This window comes from Rhineura floridana, chromosome 20, assembly GCF_030035675.1.
Source record: "Rhineura floridana isolate rRhiFlo1 chromosome 20, rRhiFlo1.hap2, whole genome shotgun sequence".
Taxonomy (NCBI): Eukaryota; Metazoa; Chordata; class Lepidosauria; order Squamata; family Rhineuridae; genus Rhineura; species Rhineura floridana.
Window position 1 is genome coordinate 19,785,421 of NC_084499.1, and position 16,319 is coordinate 19,801,739.

A 16,319-nucleotide genomic window follows, 5' to 3' on the forward strand; every position below is an offset into this window, starting at 1 on the left:
AAGGCCTGATTGGCTCGGGCGAGGGAGGAGGCGGAGAGAGAAAAAAAGATCAATACGACTCAATGATTGGCGAGACTAGGCCAGCCAATCACCGGTTGCCGCCACGCCCCTCGCCTTTCCTGCCATTGGCCCTCTCGTCTACCTGGGTCCTGCCATGGATTGGACTTGTGGAAGCCTTTCTGATTCGCTCCCAGCTTTCAAGGGAGAGAGGGCGGGTAGGTGGGAATTTGGGCGTTGTAGTATCCGCAGATTGGCCAACGCCTCACCTGCCTGCCCTCGCTATTGGCTGAGAGAGTTCCCTCGCCCACGCCCATTGGCCGCCCCGCCCCGTGTGTGCAGTCCGATTGGCTGCGGCGGCCGGGGCCCGGTATCCGGGTAAGATGGCCGCGGTGGGAGAGTGCTCGCTCCCCGTTCCGTGGAAGTCGGTTTCCCTCACTCACGTCGAGTACCCAGAAGGTAAAGCCACCTCGCTGCAACCTCTCTCCACCGTGGGCGGGCCTTTCCTTCTTCGCGGCCGACTTCTCGGGGAGGTCCTGAGGGGCTTGGGTGGGAGCTGCCAAATTGGGAGCTATTGGGGAGCAGCGCTGGGAAGCGGGCGACTGCGCAGGCGCACTCGGGCGGCGGTTCTGCTGCCAGATAGTGAGCCACTCGTGGTTGCACTGCGCACGCGCGGCACCCCTTGCGCTTTGCCTTGCCAGCCCAAAGAGTGCAGAGTTTGAATAATAATAATAGGATCCTCCTCCTATTATTATTACTATTATTATTATTATTATTATTGGGCCCCTTGCTTGCGGTCACCTATTGGCATCCTCCTCGTGTCCTGTCATTATTTATCAATTTATTTTTATTGCAGTTAGTTATCTTTTGACAGGCCTCTTGGTCACCCCAATATCAGAACTGCCTTGTTGGATCACAGATCCAAAATCCACCCAGTTTCAGATACAGCCTTTTCTTAATATCCTTGAAATTACCCTACTATAGAATCAGACCCTTGGTCTATCTAGCCCAGTGTTGTCCACACTGACTGGCAGCAGCACTGGAGGAGTTAGGTTGTTGTTGTTTTTTACCCCCCCTTACTTGGGATTGAACCGGGACCTTCTGCATGCAAAGCAGTTGCTCTGCCACAGAGCTATGGCCCCTTCCAGCAAGACAGGTTGCTGCCTTATACTGAGACAGGTCTTTGGTCCATCTAGCTCAGTGTTGTCAACAGTGACTGGCAGCAGTACTCCAGGGTTTCAGACAGGGGTCTTTCTTTCTCAGCCATACCCGGAGATGCCATTGGAGAGTGAACCTGGGAGCTTCTGTATGCGAACCACGGAGCTATAGTCCTTTCTCCAGAATAAAATAAGATTCCAGCCCTCATGGTTCCAAATAGATGGATGATTTGAATAAGAACCTGATTTACACTGAGTCAGACCGTTGGTCTGTCTGCTCAGTATTGTCTGTGCTGACTGGCATTGGCTGTGCAGGGTTTCAGTCTTTCCCCAAGCCTTCCTGGAGACACCATTGAGGATTGAACCGGGGACCTTCTACATGCAAAGCAGGTGCTCTGCCTCTGAGCTGCGGCCTTTTCCAGGAACATGGGAAGCTGCCATGTGCAGAGTCATACCCCTTAATCCATCTGGCTCCGTATATTGCTCTATGGTTTCCAAGACAGATCTTTCTGGTCAGTACAGGTTACTGAGACTGGCGTCTTCTGCATGCAAAGTATGTGCTCTTCTGCTGAGCTTTGGCCGTCTCCTAGAAAGCCTGCATGGACGGCATGAAGGTGACAGCCCTGCCCCTTTCATGTGCCTCTGCAGCCACTGGCCATTGGAAGTAGCCTTCCTCTGAACAAGGGCCTTCTAAATGATTGTCAGAATAAACCATGATGTTGCAAAACTGCACTGGATTTGTTGCGTTTTTACTACAGGCCTCGGCCAGGGAGCTTCAAACTGCATACGTGGCTCTCTTTCATCCCACCCATTTCATCCTCACAACAACCCTGTGCGGTGAGGGTGCCTGTAGGGAACGTCTAAAATGTCCCCATAAAGCTTCAGTCGAATGTACATTTGATTGGGAGTTTCCTGCTGACTTCAGGAGACTGGTTTCTGAGTTCCACTTCTTTGTTAAAAAACAGTAGTATTAAGGCCTAAAATGTATGTGATGTAGGAGATCTGTGATTGAATCGCCTGACTAACGTTTATTTTTAAACCTTTCAAGCTGCTGCGAGGTACTCTTAATTTTGATCAGAGCAGCATTGATGAAGAAGAGGAGCTTACACCTCTTCTCCAGCACTTTTTAAAATCAAGCCCCCCAACCTGCCCTTCACTCTGATGAGCAAAAAATACATGTAACTCTATTCCCCCTCCTCTGGGTGTGTGTGTGAATAAGGTGTTTTGGAAGTGCTGGGGAAAGGGTAAAATTCAGCTGCTTTAGGGACATAGGAAACTGCCTTATACCAAGTCAGACCATTGGCCCAGACAGCTCAGTATTGTCCATATTGATAGGCAGTGGCTTTTCAGGGGTTCAGGCCAGGGTTCTCTCCCAGCCTTACCTGGAAATGCCAGGGATTGAACTTGGGACCTTCAGCACGCCAAACAGATGCTCTGCCACTGAGGTATGGCCCCTTCCCCAACATTTTGTTGCTTTCACGTAAGCAACAAAACGTCAGGAGAGCCAGTTGCAGATCTCCTGCACCCGCACATTAATAAGCAATAAACAAGGACAGAAATCCCTGCCCCAAGCAGCTTACAGTCTGCGCTTCCAAAGTAGGAGAGAGAAAAAAGAAGCACCATACGACGGATGGGAGCAAATGGAGTTGCAAGTGCTTAGAAGTTGTGTGTGCGAGCGTGTTGCAGCTGAGGGACGGAGGTTTTCTGGGAGGCCGTTCCGGGCATGGTGGTGGGATAGGTGGGTTGTTTCTGGAGGCCATGGAGTGGCTGAGCATGGTGGAGATAGGATCAGGTTGCTCCTTTGTAACTGGATCTCCCAAGCTTGCTAGCTTGTGCCTTTTTATTTATTTATTTGAAATCTGAATATTTCATTAACTTGAGGCTTTAAATTCTGGCAGGGCCTCAGCACTGCCATTTGCTTCTAAGTGCCTGAGCTCAACCTTAAAATACCAGCAAGTGCCCCTGAGAAGGCGCGGAGTGCATTTCCCAGAGCAAACTACCGAAAGAGGCCTCTCGCATCCAGGCTTTTGTATTGGGGTGGTATTTCCAGGCAGAACTGTATGCAGCTTGGTTCTTCCCCCCCCCCCTTTCTTTTCTAGATGCTAAGCACTGTGGGAGTCAGACACATTGTGGCAATGAAGAGAAGGAAAAAACCACACATGTATTATTGATTTCTCTCTGATATTTAGCTCCCCTGCTTTGTGTTTCCTGCATCTTGGAGAGTTGTACTCTCAGTGTACAATTCAGGACCTGCCTATCCGGGGTGTAAAGGAATTGTAATGATCTGATACTATACACAGTTTTACTTAACAGTCTCCCTCTTTCTTGGTTTTCGAAATCATTTTGGGGGAGGAAACATGTAAACACCTTGTCTTAAAACATTTTATTCATCATTCACTAAAAGAAAACATTTCGTAATCCATCCCCCCCCCCCGTTATTCCATTTTTGGGGGAGGTGGGTGGAAGGCTTCGGAAAAAAAGGCTGGGTCTTCACATCTCTAGCAAGCGGAGACATTGGGAGTGTTTTATTTGGGCCAGATTTGGCCTGCAGGCCACCTGTTGTATCGTGGAGCTGTAGTGTGAATTTTGTGCTGTTCTCTGACTGGCTAAATTAATGGGTCCCCGCTGTGGAGACATCTGCAACGGCTTCCTTCAACGGAAGCGTGGTATTTGTGTGTGTGTGTGTGTTTTCACTGAGATTCTGTTCTGTTTACGCGGCTGCACAGGCAAGTGGAAATCCTCCTGGTCCCACGCATGTGTCACCCAGTTCTGGTGCTGAAAGCATTTTTAAAGGGCCCTGTAAGGTCCTCTGCCTGTGGTACATTCTAAAGCAGGGGTTCCCAAACTCCCCGAGGACCACTTGAAGATTGCTGAGGATCTTGGCGGAGCTTAAATATTTTTCTGCCTGCTGTGGCCATTGTAACTCCATAGAATTAAAATTGCAATACAATAGGAAGCAGCCTTATACTGAGTCAGACCATGGGTCATTCTAGCTCAGTTTTGTCTGCACTGACTGGCAGCAGCTCTCCAGGGCTTCGGGCTGAAGGAATCTTTCCCAGTCCTACCTGGAGATGCCACTGGGGACTGGCCTCAGTCCTTTTGCATGCAAAGCAGGTGCACTGTCACTGAGCTGTGGTCTTTCACCTAAAAATAAGATTCTAGTCCTCATTGCTGTAAATAAATAGAAACAAAGGAAGCTGCTTTGTTCTTGGTCCATCTAGCTCTGTACTGTCTACGCTGACTGGCAGCAACTGTCCACAGCTTCAGGCAAGGAATCTTTCCCAGCCCTACCTGGAGATGCCATTGGGGATTGGACCCAGGACCTTCTGCATGCAAAGCAGGTGCTCTGCTACTGCTTCATGGCCCTTTGCCAATAAAGTGCAATATATGAAATAGGAGAAGCAATAAAATCCAATTAACAATCGGTATGAATATTCAGTGCAATAGATGTGCCACACATCCACAGACACCATGCAGACCACCTGGACGAAGCTCACGGACCTCTTGTTGTCCACAGACCACAGTTTGGGAACCTCCTGCTCCAGAGAGCACCTACAGTTGATAGGCATAATTTGTGAAAAACAGTAAGAGGCAGGCACTAATTTTTTTTGACTCTTATTGTATGGGCAGAAGGGAACCTAGGAAGCTGCCTTATGTCAAATAGCCATCCAGTTCGCTATTGTCTGCACTGACTGGCAGTAGCTCTCCCGGGTTTCAGGCAGGAGTCTCAGCCCTATTATTTATTAATCATAATAAATAAATAATAGCCGGAGGTGCTGGGGATTGAGCCTGGGATCTTTGGCATGCAAAGCGTGCACTTGGCCACTGAGCTGTGGCCGTTCCCCACAAAGGATTCTAGTCCTCATGTTACCGATTTAAGCAGGAACATAGAAAGCTGCCTTATACGAAGTCAGAGCATTGGTCCATCTAGCTCAGTAGTGTCTATGCTGACTGGCAGCGGCTCTCTAGGGTTTCATGGAGGGGCCTTTCTTGGCCTTAGTTGGAGATGCTGTTGGAGATCGAGCCTGGGTCCTTCTGCATGCAGAGCAGATGCTCTGCCGCTGAGCTGCGGCCTTTCTCTGTGTAACACTTTCGAAAACATTTTTGCTTTCTTAACGGGCAGAATCTTAACACAAATCAGCGAAGGAAGCATAACATCCGATCATAACAGGCCACTTGTCAGCATCGAAAGGAAATCCCCCCATGGAATAAAGGGTTTTAAGAAATCAAACAACTTCGTTTGGGTCCACAATGCATTTGATTACAAGCGTAGGGATCACCCACCTGTTTGCTCCTGGGGAGGAGACTTGGGCTGCCCTTTCCTTGCAAATGGGAGAGACAGTATGGTGTAGTGGTTACAGTGTTGGACTGCGACCTGGGAGACTAGGGTTTGAATCCCCACACAGCTGTGAAGCTCCCTGGGTGACCTTGGGCCAGTCACTGCCTCTCAGCCTCAGAGGAAGGCAATGGTAAACCCCCTCTGAATACCGCTTACCATGAAAACCCTAGTCATAGGGGCGCTATGAGTCAGAATTGACCTGAAGGCAGTCCATTTCCATTTTCCTTGTAAATGAGCAAAGGCTGAGGTTAAGAGAGCGGTCAGAGAGAACCTGATGCAGTAGAATATTTGAAGCTAAGCAGGCCTGGTCATCCCTTTGGAGGGGAGACCTCTGTGAGCTCCATTTGAACCCACTGAGTAGAAGCTGAGTAATTTACAGATTGCTGATGCGGGGTGGAAAATTTTCAGGAAAATTCCCCAGTGCTTAATCTTTCTCTGCTCCCTCGGGAAATCTTCTGCTTTCTCATTTAGTAACAATGAAAGGATTAGGCAGTGTTGGCAGTTTCAGAGTTTTCAGCTTTGTTTCCTAAAAGCAGTTAAAATAAAACCTGCTAAATTAGGCTATTATCCAAAGCAGGGACAGGAACCTGTGACCCTCTGGATGTTGTTGGACTCCAACTCCCATCATCTTCGCCATCCTGGCTGGGGCTGAGACAGGCAGGAGAGACAAAAGACAGAAAAAGAAAAAGCAAGCTTCTTCACGCAGCACATCCTGGGATTTGCTCCCACCAGGGGCAAATGGGATGGCTTTTTAAAAGGGTTACCCAAAGGTGTGGAGGATAAGGCTGTCAAAGGCTACTCTCCATGATGGCTGTGCTTCTCCACAGTCGCAGAGAGCGTGCTTCTGAATGCAAGTTGCTGGAAACCACACGAGGCGAAAGTGCCCTTGCGCTCAGGTGTTGCTTGCAGGCTTCCTGTTGGGGCATCTGGTTGGCCACTCCATGAACAGGATGCTGGACTAGATGGGCCACTGGCCGGGCCCAGCAGCCGGGCTCTTACATTCTTATGAGGCAAGTTTCCAACCAGAAGCCTCACCTTCCACTGAGAATGGAAACCTTTGTACTGATGACCCTGAAGTTGCTGTTGTCTTTTGTTTTTTTAAGTGACTGATACCCTGCACCAAGTTATCGTGCAACCAAAGATTCTGCCACAAGCTGACAAAAAACAGGAAATGGTGGTGGCTGGGTGGCTGCGTAAGAAGGATGTGGCTTGGGCTCCATTCTTCCATGAGCTACATTTTCATATTTAGACTATGTTGCTGTGGTAAACCTCAACTTTTCCTCTGGTGTCGGGAGGATGCCTTGTGTACGCCCTCCAGTCTGCTTTTATTTGAGGCTGCCTCATTCATAAAGTAAACCGGAAGGGCCGTAGCTCTGTGGGTAGAGGTTCTGCTTTGTGTGCAGAAGGTCTCAAGCCCCAGTGGCATCTCCAGGTAGGGCTGGGAGAGAGAGCTGCCCCTCTGCCGCGCCTGTCTTCCCCAGAGCGTGCCTGGATGCAGGCAGGTGGGAGGTAACAGCTGAAGCGCAGGAGGGAGATCTCTGCCAAAACCCTGCTGTCCATTCTGGGGAGGAGAGGGTGAAAGACCCCCTTCACCGGCAAAGCACAAGAAACATGTGAGCGGGCATGGCCAGGTGTACTGGCCCGCTCCCCCTTCGAGACATAGTGCCTCTTAAGTAGCAAAGTCTTCCCCCCCCCTTTTTTTATTTTAGACAGTTAAGCAAGCGGCCTTTGTGCCTCTTGCGGCTGCGAGTTCCGTAAGACGTGGAAGCCAAAGAAGTTTTCACAGCAGGCTGGGCTACCTTTGAGGCACATCTCTCTGTTTGTTTGTCTCCCACCCCAGGCGACTTCACCGGCTACCTCCTTGCCTACATGAGCCTCGGCCCCATTTTCCTCATATTTGGCTTTGTCACGCTCATCGTTTTCAAGAGGGAGCTTCACACGGTGAGTTCTCCTCCTACCTCCTTCTGCGCCCCATCTGCCTCCAAATCCAGAGCTGGCCTTCTGCGTGCCACATCTCCTGCTGTAGGGCTTGGTAGCGTCTCCTTTCCCCTCTCCTGGAGTCGTCCCTCTCGTTAGCCCCCCTTATCATTGGTATTCACAGCATCCTGAAAAAAAGCAACTAGTAAATAATAATTAACAGGAATGATCAATAGCTAGAATTAATAGACGGACAAAAGGAAGTACTTCTTCAGCCAGTGCTTGGGGAAGCTGTGGAATTTGCTCCCACAGGAGGCAGCGATGGCTCTCAAACCGCGTTGGACAAATTCAGTGGCTACTCGCCGCAGTGGCTATGCTATGCCGCCACTATTGGAGACAGTATACTCTGAATACCAGTTGCTAGGAATCTCAGTTGATGAGAACTCAAAGCAACTAAAAAAAAAGAGAGATTAAAAACCAGGTGTAAAAAGAAACAGCTTAAGGGTGCTCATCAGTAATACTTCTAAATACTTCTTTTGCAGATCTCTTTCTTGGGAGGGCTGTTGCTCAACGAAGGTGTGAATTGGTTAATAAAGAATATTATCCAGGAGCCGCGGCCTTGTGCAGGTAGAGTGTTGCTGGCAGCAAAAGGCACAGCTGACTAAGGGCCTGGACCGTGCAAATGATGGTAGCCATTCTTGTCCGTGGCCTGTGCAGTGTGGCGGCCCTGAATACCCATTGCTGGGAATCACAAGTGGGGAGAGTTGCTGTTGCTCTCAGGTCCTGTTTCTGGGCTTCCCGTTGGGGCGCCTGGTTGGCCTCTGTGAGAATAGGAAGCTGGACTAGATGGGCCCCCCTTGGCCTGATCCAGCTGCTGAAGGGCTCTTCATATATGGTTATGCCACAGGAACTGGAGACTGGGGCGAGGAGGCAAGAGGGATTCTGGAGCTCATGGGACCATTGCTGCATCTGTTTCAGCTGACTAACTGTTGTGCTTCTTCCTTCTCCTCCTCCTTCCTCAGAAATCCATTCGTCGGTTAATACACATTACGGCATGCCTTCCAGCCACTCCCAGTTCATGTGGTTCTTCTCCATCTACTCTTTCCTTTTCCTCTATTTAAGGTAAATCCCTCTTTCTTTGATATCGGCAGATGGGGCATTGCACGCATCTTACCTTCTTCCCCCACCCCATATTAATAATCAGGATCAGATCTCTTCTGTATATCCATCTTAAAAAAAAAACCAACGGAATTTGATACCTTAGTGTCAGAGTCTTTACTGGTTTTTAAGAGATATGTATAAGCCAAGTTTCTAGTCCTTGCAGAGGAGAGCAAATTTTGAAAACACATGGGGAAGATGTCCTTGATGATCTGTCCGATGAGTGCCTTTGCCACATTCACACGTTGAGATTTTAGATAGTTGCCTTAAGATTCCATTTTACTATTTTAGGTTTAAAATGAAATATATTTATGTGGGGCAGGGCCGTAGCTTAGTGGTGGGGTGTCTGTGTTGCATGCAGAAGGTCCCAAGTTCAGTCCCCGATGACATCTTCAAGTAGGGCTGGGAAAAAGACCCTTATCTGAAAACTTGGAAAGATGCTGCCAGTCAGGGTAGGCAATACTGAGCTAGATAGACCCAGTATCAAGGCGGCTTTCTACATTCCTACGAAGAAACCCAAAAACTAGGCAATTTTTCTGTGTCACATACAATCCCGCGTCAGAATCCCAAATTGTTGGAATGAATTCGGAATGAATTCAGCTGGGCTGAGACAAAAGGAGTGGCTGTCTTTTATGTGATTGCAAGGTCTGAAGTCTCTCAGTATGGGCTTGAGTTTGCTGCATTGTGATTTTGATGTATTTATTATTTGTTTATTAAAGTTGAATCCCCGCCCTTCCTCCCAATGGAGCCCAGGGCAGCAAATGTCATCGTGTTCAAACGATACTGTATAAAATGATAAATTTTAATAAAAATGTCTTCCTTGTTTAGTGAGAGGTCATTCCATTTCAATCTCTTTGTCTCCCAGAATGCACCAAACAAACAACGCCAGGTTTCTGGACCTGCTGTGGAGACATGTCCTCTCCCTCTGCCTCTTAACTGTGGCCTTTCTAGTCTCTTACAGTAGGTATGTCGCTTCTGCTTTGAGGAACGCTTCTTATTTCTGACCTCTTAATGGTAGCGTTCTCCCTCCCCTGCCACAGGCAATATGTCTCTGAATGCCGGATGCTGGGAATCGCAGGCGGGGAGAGTTGCCGTTGTGCTCCTAGACCCTGCTTGGCAGGCTTTCCATAATGAGCACCTGTTTGGCCACTGTGAGAACAGGTGGCTGGACTAGATGGGCCGCTCTTCCGACCCAGTAGGACCTTCTAATGTCCTGCATTGCTAAGATTTCTCGGCAAGGCCCCCTTGCGTGCTCAAGCTATCCTTTATTTCTGAGTATTCTAACCAGGGCTGTGGAGTTGGAGTCGGAAGCAATTTTGGGTGGAGTCGGAGTCGGTAGAAATGTACCGACACCAACTTCAAAATAAAATTAATATTTTAATATTAATACTATTTTATTAATAAATTAATATGCATTTGCCATTTGTGAAGGAGTCTGAGTCAGACAGTAGAAAAATAGAGGAGTCGGAGTCGACGGTTTGACGTGCCGACTCCACAGCCCTGATTCTAACACAGCTTGCCCTGGGCCCTGGGCATGACACGGCGTCCACAGGGCAAGGGAAGCTGCAAGCAAGCAGCATGCTCCAGCAGGTGGTGCTTTCCAGCGGCATCTGGTTTAGCGCTGTGGGATCAGGATGCTGGACTAGGTGGGCCACTGCCCTGATCCAGTAGCCAGGCTCTTCTTACTACTGCTCCCTGCAGAGCGAGTGTAGCCTATTGGCTAAGGTTGCAACCCTGTGCCCACTTACCTGGGAGTAAGCCCCACTGGACTCAGTGGAGTGTACTTCTGTGTAGAATTGTGCCATAAGAGGCTCGAGCTACAAATCGTGAAGTCCCTGGTTTGCATTTCACCTCTGCTGTGAGCTCCTTTAGAGAAGCCATTCTCAACACACATACACCTGGCAGTGTGGTAGTTAATAATAGCATCCCACCTTACAGGGTTGTAGTAACCAAGACATAATGAACGTAAATTGCTTGGAACATCCTAAAACGGTGTGGATTTCTCTGTTGTTCAGCAGAGCCCTTAAGGTGGGTTAAAAATCCTAATTTCACCTAAATGCTTAAAAAAGGGGGGGGGAGTTGTTTTGTGCCTGTTTTGGCAGAGACACTCAAAGCTGCTGGTCAGAGGGCAGAATTCCCTGTCAACAAGAGACACAGGGCTGTCCTTAAAAACAGACACTCGCTGTTGCTTCCCTCTTTCACTGTACTACCTTGTGGACCTTGCCCCAACAAGTTTACGCTCTAGGTATCTCCTGCTGCCCTTCCCTGGCTACTGTTGGAAGGGCGCAGGGAAATGCTCAGCACAGCGACATCAGGGAAAACTATACTAGACGCTGTGAAGGTGGAGAGGGAGCTCAGGGTCAGGCTCCCACCTTTGGCACCCCTTCCAAAGTTGTAGTTCCACCCTCAGCGAAGGGATTAATGTCCAGGCTCTCTTCACCACTTCCTGTTTCGTGGTAACCATCGTTTGTCACCTGGCTCAAAGTGGAAGCCATGGTTTGAACTGTGGGTTTCCAGTTCTGGTTTGGAGGCAAGCTGTGATTTGTGCTAACCTGACCCGGGCATCATGTCAAGCTGTGGTCATTAACTGAGAACCAGGATGGGGAGTCGAAGGCATGGCTCTGATAGCTCAGCCATGGATTGGCCGTCCTTGGGCAAAGCAGGCTCATCTCTTGAGAGCTTTCTTCTTTTGGTAAGGGATGGGGACCGCGATATAGCCACCTCTCTTCATCTTGATCACTTTCCTTCTGCTCCAACGCCCCAGGGTCTATCTGATGTACCACACCTGGAGCCAAGTCTTATATGGAGGGGTTGTGGGGAGCATCATGGCCGTCGTTTGGTTTGTCTTCACGCAGGAGATCTTAACACCGTTGTTCCCAAGGATAGCTGCATGGTAAGTCCTCTGCCCCCCCCGACAATCTTTTTTGGTTAATAAGTGGCAAAGCTTTTCTTGAGCTGCAGTTGGGAACAGCTGCTTATTTGAATGCTCCCCTCTGTGTTGGGGTGGGATCCCTGCATGTAAAAAATTAGCACGTCAGGGAGAATGTGGGGCCCAGTGAAAGTCAAGTGCAGAGTTAATTGCAGTGCATAATGCCTAGCATCAAAATAAGAGGTTAATTTTAGGGCCCTGTCTGCGTGGGTCATGTTTTTGAGCCTAGTAGCTCAGTTCTAACGCCATGCCAAACCAGTTAAATAAGCTTAAACCACGGTTTGGTCTGTGGTGTCTGCCAACCGTTGTTTGTCAAATTTGACCAGCCAACAAGCAAACCAGTCCTGGAAACCATGGTGTGAGATGGAGTTGCCAACCATGGTTTACTCTGTGTTGTTTGGTGCAGTGCCTGAACTGATAAGCCATAGTTACCTCCATCACTCCACCTTCGGAGGCTCCTGCAGCACGGGCACAGGAGTGAGCCTATGGGGCTGAGTGCAGACCAGATGGAAAGCACCAAAGGCTGGAGTAGGTGGGAAGGATATTAAAAGGGGCAGATGCTAAAAAAAGGTCCCTTAAGTCAGTTTATATGTATGCTTTTAGTGTAACATTCATGGAAGTTTTTAGCTATATTTTTATAATTGTTATATTCTTTTTTGTTTTGTATATAATTAATTTTGTTCTCATGTTATGTATATTGTTTAGAGATTTATTGTTTAGATATGTTTACTTAAAATGTGAACTATTGTTTTTCTTATTATGTAGAATTTATATTGATTTTTTATGTTGTAAACTGCCCAGAGAGCTTCGGCTATGGGGCGGTATACAAATGTAATAAATAAATAAATAAATAAATAAAGCAAAAGCAGGCAGGCTTTTGTCTGCAATGTAAGGTAGTTGAGACCGTGGTTTGGGTTCCAAAACTATGGCTGGCACATGAGCCCCTTAGGACATTCCCACGGTCACTCGGCAAATGGGTTATATTTCTCACAGTGAAGAGACTCTGCCTTTGGAAGCTTGACCTGTGACTCAGCCACTGTCCCATATATTCTTAAGGTACATAGCAAAATGTAATTAGGCCAATCTCCCATCTCATCAGCTCTCCAAGCATGTAGGATGTTTTCTTTCAGACTCTGCATTTTTTGCTTAGTGCATTCGTGTCTTGTGCTGATTCTCTGAATTGTCAGAGCCAACAGACTTTACACAAATAAATCAAAAACTCAGCTGAATTCTTGCTCTCTATCTTACTAATTCCTATTTCTTCCCCCCACCCCGAACCCTTTCTGCTTTTTCCAGGCCATTATCAGAGTTCTTCTTAATCAGAGACACCAGTCTCATCCCAAATATCTTATGGTTCGAATACACAGTGACCAGAGCAGAAGCCAGGTGAGGATCAGGCCTGGCAATTGCACCCTAAGCAGTGGGGTGCATGATGGGTCACCATAATGTCAGGGGACGAGGCGCTTTGAAGTCCGTGCGATGGTCAGGACTTCAAAGCACCATGCCAGGGCTTCCAAAGAGCCTTGCGGATCAACTGGTCCTTGGGGCTCCAAAGCGCCGAGCGAAGCTGTTCACAGAGAGCCCCGCTTGGCTCTTTTTGAAAGCCCCTTCAATGAAGTGCCTGGCTGGCTACTTAAGAGTTCCCCGCAAGAACTCCAGCAGCGCAGTCAATCCCAGTTGGCTTGCTTTCCTGCTGGTTGGAGGCTAAAGCAGGCCTCCCTTACCAATGCACAGTTGCAATTTTTTTTTAAATGATGTTAAATTGTATCATTTTTATTTCTTTAGTTTGGATTTTTCCTTTCCCCCCCCATCATGCATCTCTTCCCTTTTTGATTTAATGGATGTTTTTATTGACTCCTGAGTTCCTTTCCATCTGGGAGATGCCGGGGATTGAACCTACCAAGTAGAAATTAATCCAAGTTACTTAAGCCCACCCCAAGACATACAAAGAGTGTGTTTCTGCTCCTGTGCTACGATGTGCATATAAACCTCATATCAGCTGGTTGTTGTTATGTGCCTTCGAGTCAATTTTGACTTATGGCGACCCTATGAATCCGCGACCTCCAAGAGCATCTGTTGTGAACCACCCTATTCAGATTTTATAAGTTCACGTCTGTGGCTTCCTTGATGGAATCGATCCATCTCTTGTTTGGCCCTCCTCTTTTTCTACTCCCTTCTGTTTTTCCCAGCATTATTGTCTTGTCTAATGAATCATGTCTTCTAGGTAAGATTTAAATCAGTTTTCTTCCATGCTGCAGGAACAGACAACGTAAGCTGGGAACAAAGCTCCAGTGAACTTGCAAGGCTCAAGAACTGGACTGCATGCTTCTGTAAGACAACGCAAGGGCCAGAGTTAGAGAGGGAGAGAGAGACACACACACCTGTTCAGACCTGGGAGTGAAGTGAGGAGCCTTTTAAGAGACGGACCAAAAGGACCAGACAGGGACCATCACCTGAAGACCAGAGGCCTTTTTCCAACTAGCTGGATACACTCTGCTGCATGTCGAGGACCGTTTGAGAACACAGACCTGTTTATCTATTGCAGCTGCATAGCAGGATCTTACCCTCCCTTGGGTGCCGTGCCTCTTGCGCAAACATTGCTGAAGCAAACAGGATTGCTGCAGAGAGCCCCGATAACGCGCTCTCCTTTCAAAAATTTTTTGCCTCTTCATTTCAGTGGGGCTTGCGCAAGACACCCTTCTGGTAGGTTGTGCCTGCGATCTTGACGTTGGCAACAGGGAAGGGGGGTGCACGCATTGGCGGAGGATATATACCTAGCGTCTTGTTGGCGGGAGGGGGAATTAACCTATATATAGCTATGTGACTTCTCCTCCCACCACGAATGTCCCTTTTTGCAGCATGCAATATACACACTATTTATTATTATCATTTTTTAAAATGACGTGTTTGCAAAAAGGAGGAGTGGGGAAGGGGTGGGGCTGTTTGATCATGTGTTTTTTTGAAAGGCTGATGATTCATCTCCACTCAGGAGCGAGTTGAGGAAGGTGGATTGCTGGAGCTGAAAAAGGGGGGAGGGTTGAAAGGCTTCTCTTTCTTTTAGTTTTAAACTTTTATCATGACTGTTCAGGGGCATCTGGGCCAATCCCAACTGCACTTTGCATTGATTTTAAGAAAACTACAAAAAGGTTTGCTTTTAACACTAGTGATGTTTCTGCACATAAAGCAGCATGTAAGGGGGGGTAGTAAAAAAGGGGGGGGCACAAACGTGAGCTCAAGAGCGTCATCACAGTGGAGAAAACTCCACTGTCATTTTTATTTCTTATGCAGATACCTGACCAAACTGTTTTCTTTCCAGTAGGGACTTTTTTTTAAGTGTCAGCTTCACCAATGATCTTTTCCCCCTGTCTCCTTTATACTCTCTGTCCTAATCCCCTCCCCACCCACCCCTTTCCTCAAAATACGACTGCAAACTTTCTTACTCGTGGTTTAAAATGCATAAGGAAAAGAAAATATGCTAAAAGGAAGTCCTGTTAAGGCATCGTGATGCTCTTAATGGTTTAAAGCTACCCTAAGTTTTTTCCCACCCCAAAAAACCTTTTAAATACTCAATAAAATGTTTTTATGGTCTCTTTCTGCATGTATTTGTTTTGTGTGTATGTGGCTAAATGTGTTTTATTTCATACATGGAATTGTAGAGTCGGATCTGCACAGCATTGGAGACTGAGGACTTGATCCAGCAAGTGCCTTGTTGCAGATTGCTTCAAATCTACATGAACAAACCCATCAAAAATACGCATCCAGCTATATACTCTGTGGGCCACAATCCTCCCCCCCCCCCCAAATCACCTCCAGGGAGTTGACTGTCTTGTTACATCGCTTTCAACACATCTTAGTCTGAAATCCTATACATGATTACCTGGGAGTAAGTCATGCTGAACTCATTGGGACTTATGCCCGTCGATCTGCATAGGATTTGTGCTGCTAATTTACTGGATTATGTGTACACATAATGCTTTCAACACTACTAACTTTAGCGGCATCCTATATGTAAAATAGTCTTATGATGATTAACAGGTGCTGAATCAGAGTGAGAATAGGGGGAAGGGCCATAGCCCAGTGGCAGGACACCTGCTTTGCATGCAGAAGATCTCAGGCTGAATCCCTGACATCTCCTGGTAGGGTTGTCTGAAACTCCGACAGCCACTGCCAATCAGCATAGGCAGTACCAAGCCAGACCACTGGTCCATCTAACAACCATCTTATAGATTGCCCTCAAGTCGATCCCGATTTATGGCGACCCTACGAATAGGGTTTTCGTGGTAAGCAGTATTCGAGGGGTTTACCATTGCCTCCCTCTGAGGCTGAGAGGCAGTGACCGGCCCAAGGTCACACAGTGAGCTTCATTGCTGTGTGGGGATTCAAACCCTGGTCTCCCAGGTCCTAGTCCAACACCTTAACCACTACACCACACTGGCTCTCTTCCATCTAACAAGACAAAAATGCCAGAACCAAAGATAAGGAGAATGAGTATAGAAGCCACAATTTCTAAATGCAAAACAAGATGGGGGGGGAATATAAGTTTGAGGAATAAACCTGATGCAAGTGGGCAGAGGGAGAGAGAAGGGACAGAGTGGTGGATCCGGCTGCTGACCGCTTCACTGGCTGGCACGGGTATTGTGGACAGCCTAGAGGAGAGTGTGTTAAGGCTAAAGGAAGCCTAAAGGAGCGTCTTGAGAGGTCCCCAAATCTTTTTCCCCCTGGACTACTTGAAAATCGCTGAGAGGCTTGGTGGTATACTGACTTATTTTTCCACCGCGTGTAGCCATTGTAATGCACAGGACTAGCTGCTGTTTGAATTTTA

General features: G+C 47.7%; 1 protein-coding gene across 2 annotated transcripts; it reads left to right on the top strand.

Annotated features, from left to right (window-relative positions):
* Positions 1-266: 266 nt before the first annotated feature.
* On the top strand, positions 267-15,093 carry DOLPP1 (dolichyldiphosphatase 1). Of its 2 annotated transcripts, XM_061604272.1 has the most exons (8): positions 281-456; positions 7,334-7,434; positions 7,953-8,037; positions 8,433-8,532; positions 9,434-9,532; positions 11,333-11,461; positions 12,794-12,883; positions 13,756-15,093. In XM_061604272.1, the coding sequence occupies exons 1-8, from the start codon at positions 381-383 to the stop codon at positions 13,790-13,792; spliced, it is 717 nt and encodes a 238-aa protein (XP_061460256.1). In that variant the 5' UTR covers positions 281-380; the 3' UTR covers positions 13,793-15,093. The 2 variants fall into 2 exon arrangements, with proteins under 2 accessions (XP_061460257.1, XP_061460256.1); XM_061604273.1 differs by lacking the exon at positions 12,794-12,883 and having other exon boundaries at positions 267-456.
* The last annotated feature ends 1,226 nt before the right edge of the window (positions 15,094-16,319 follow it).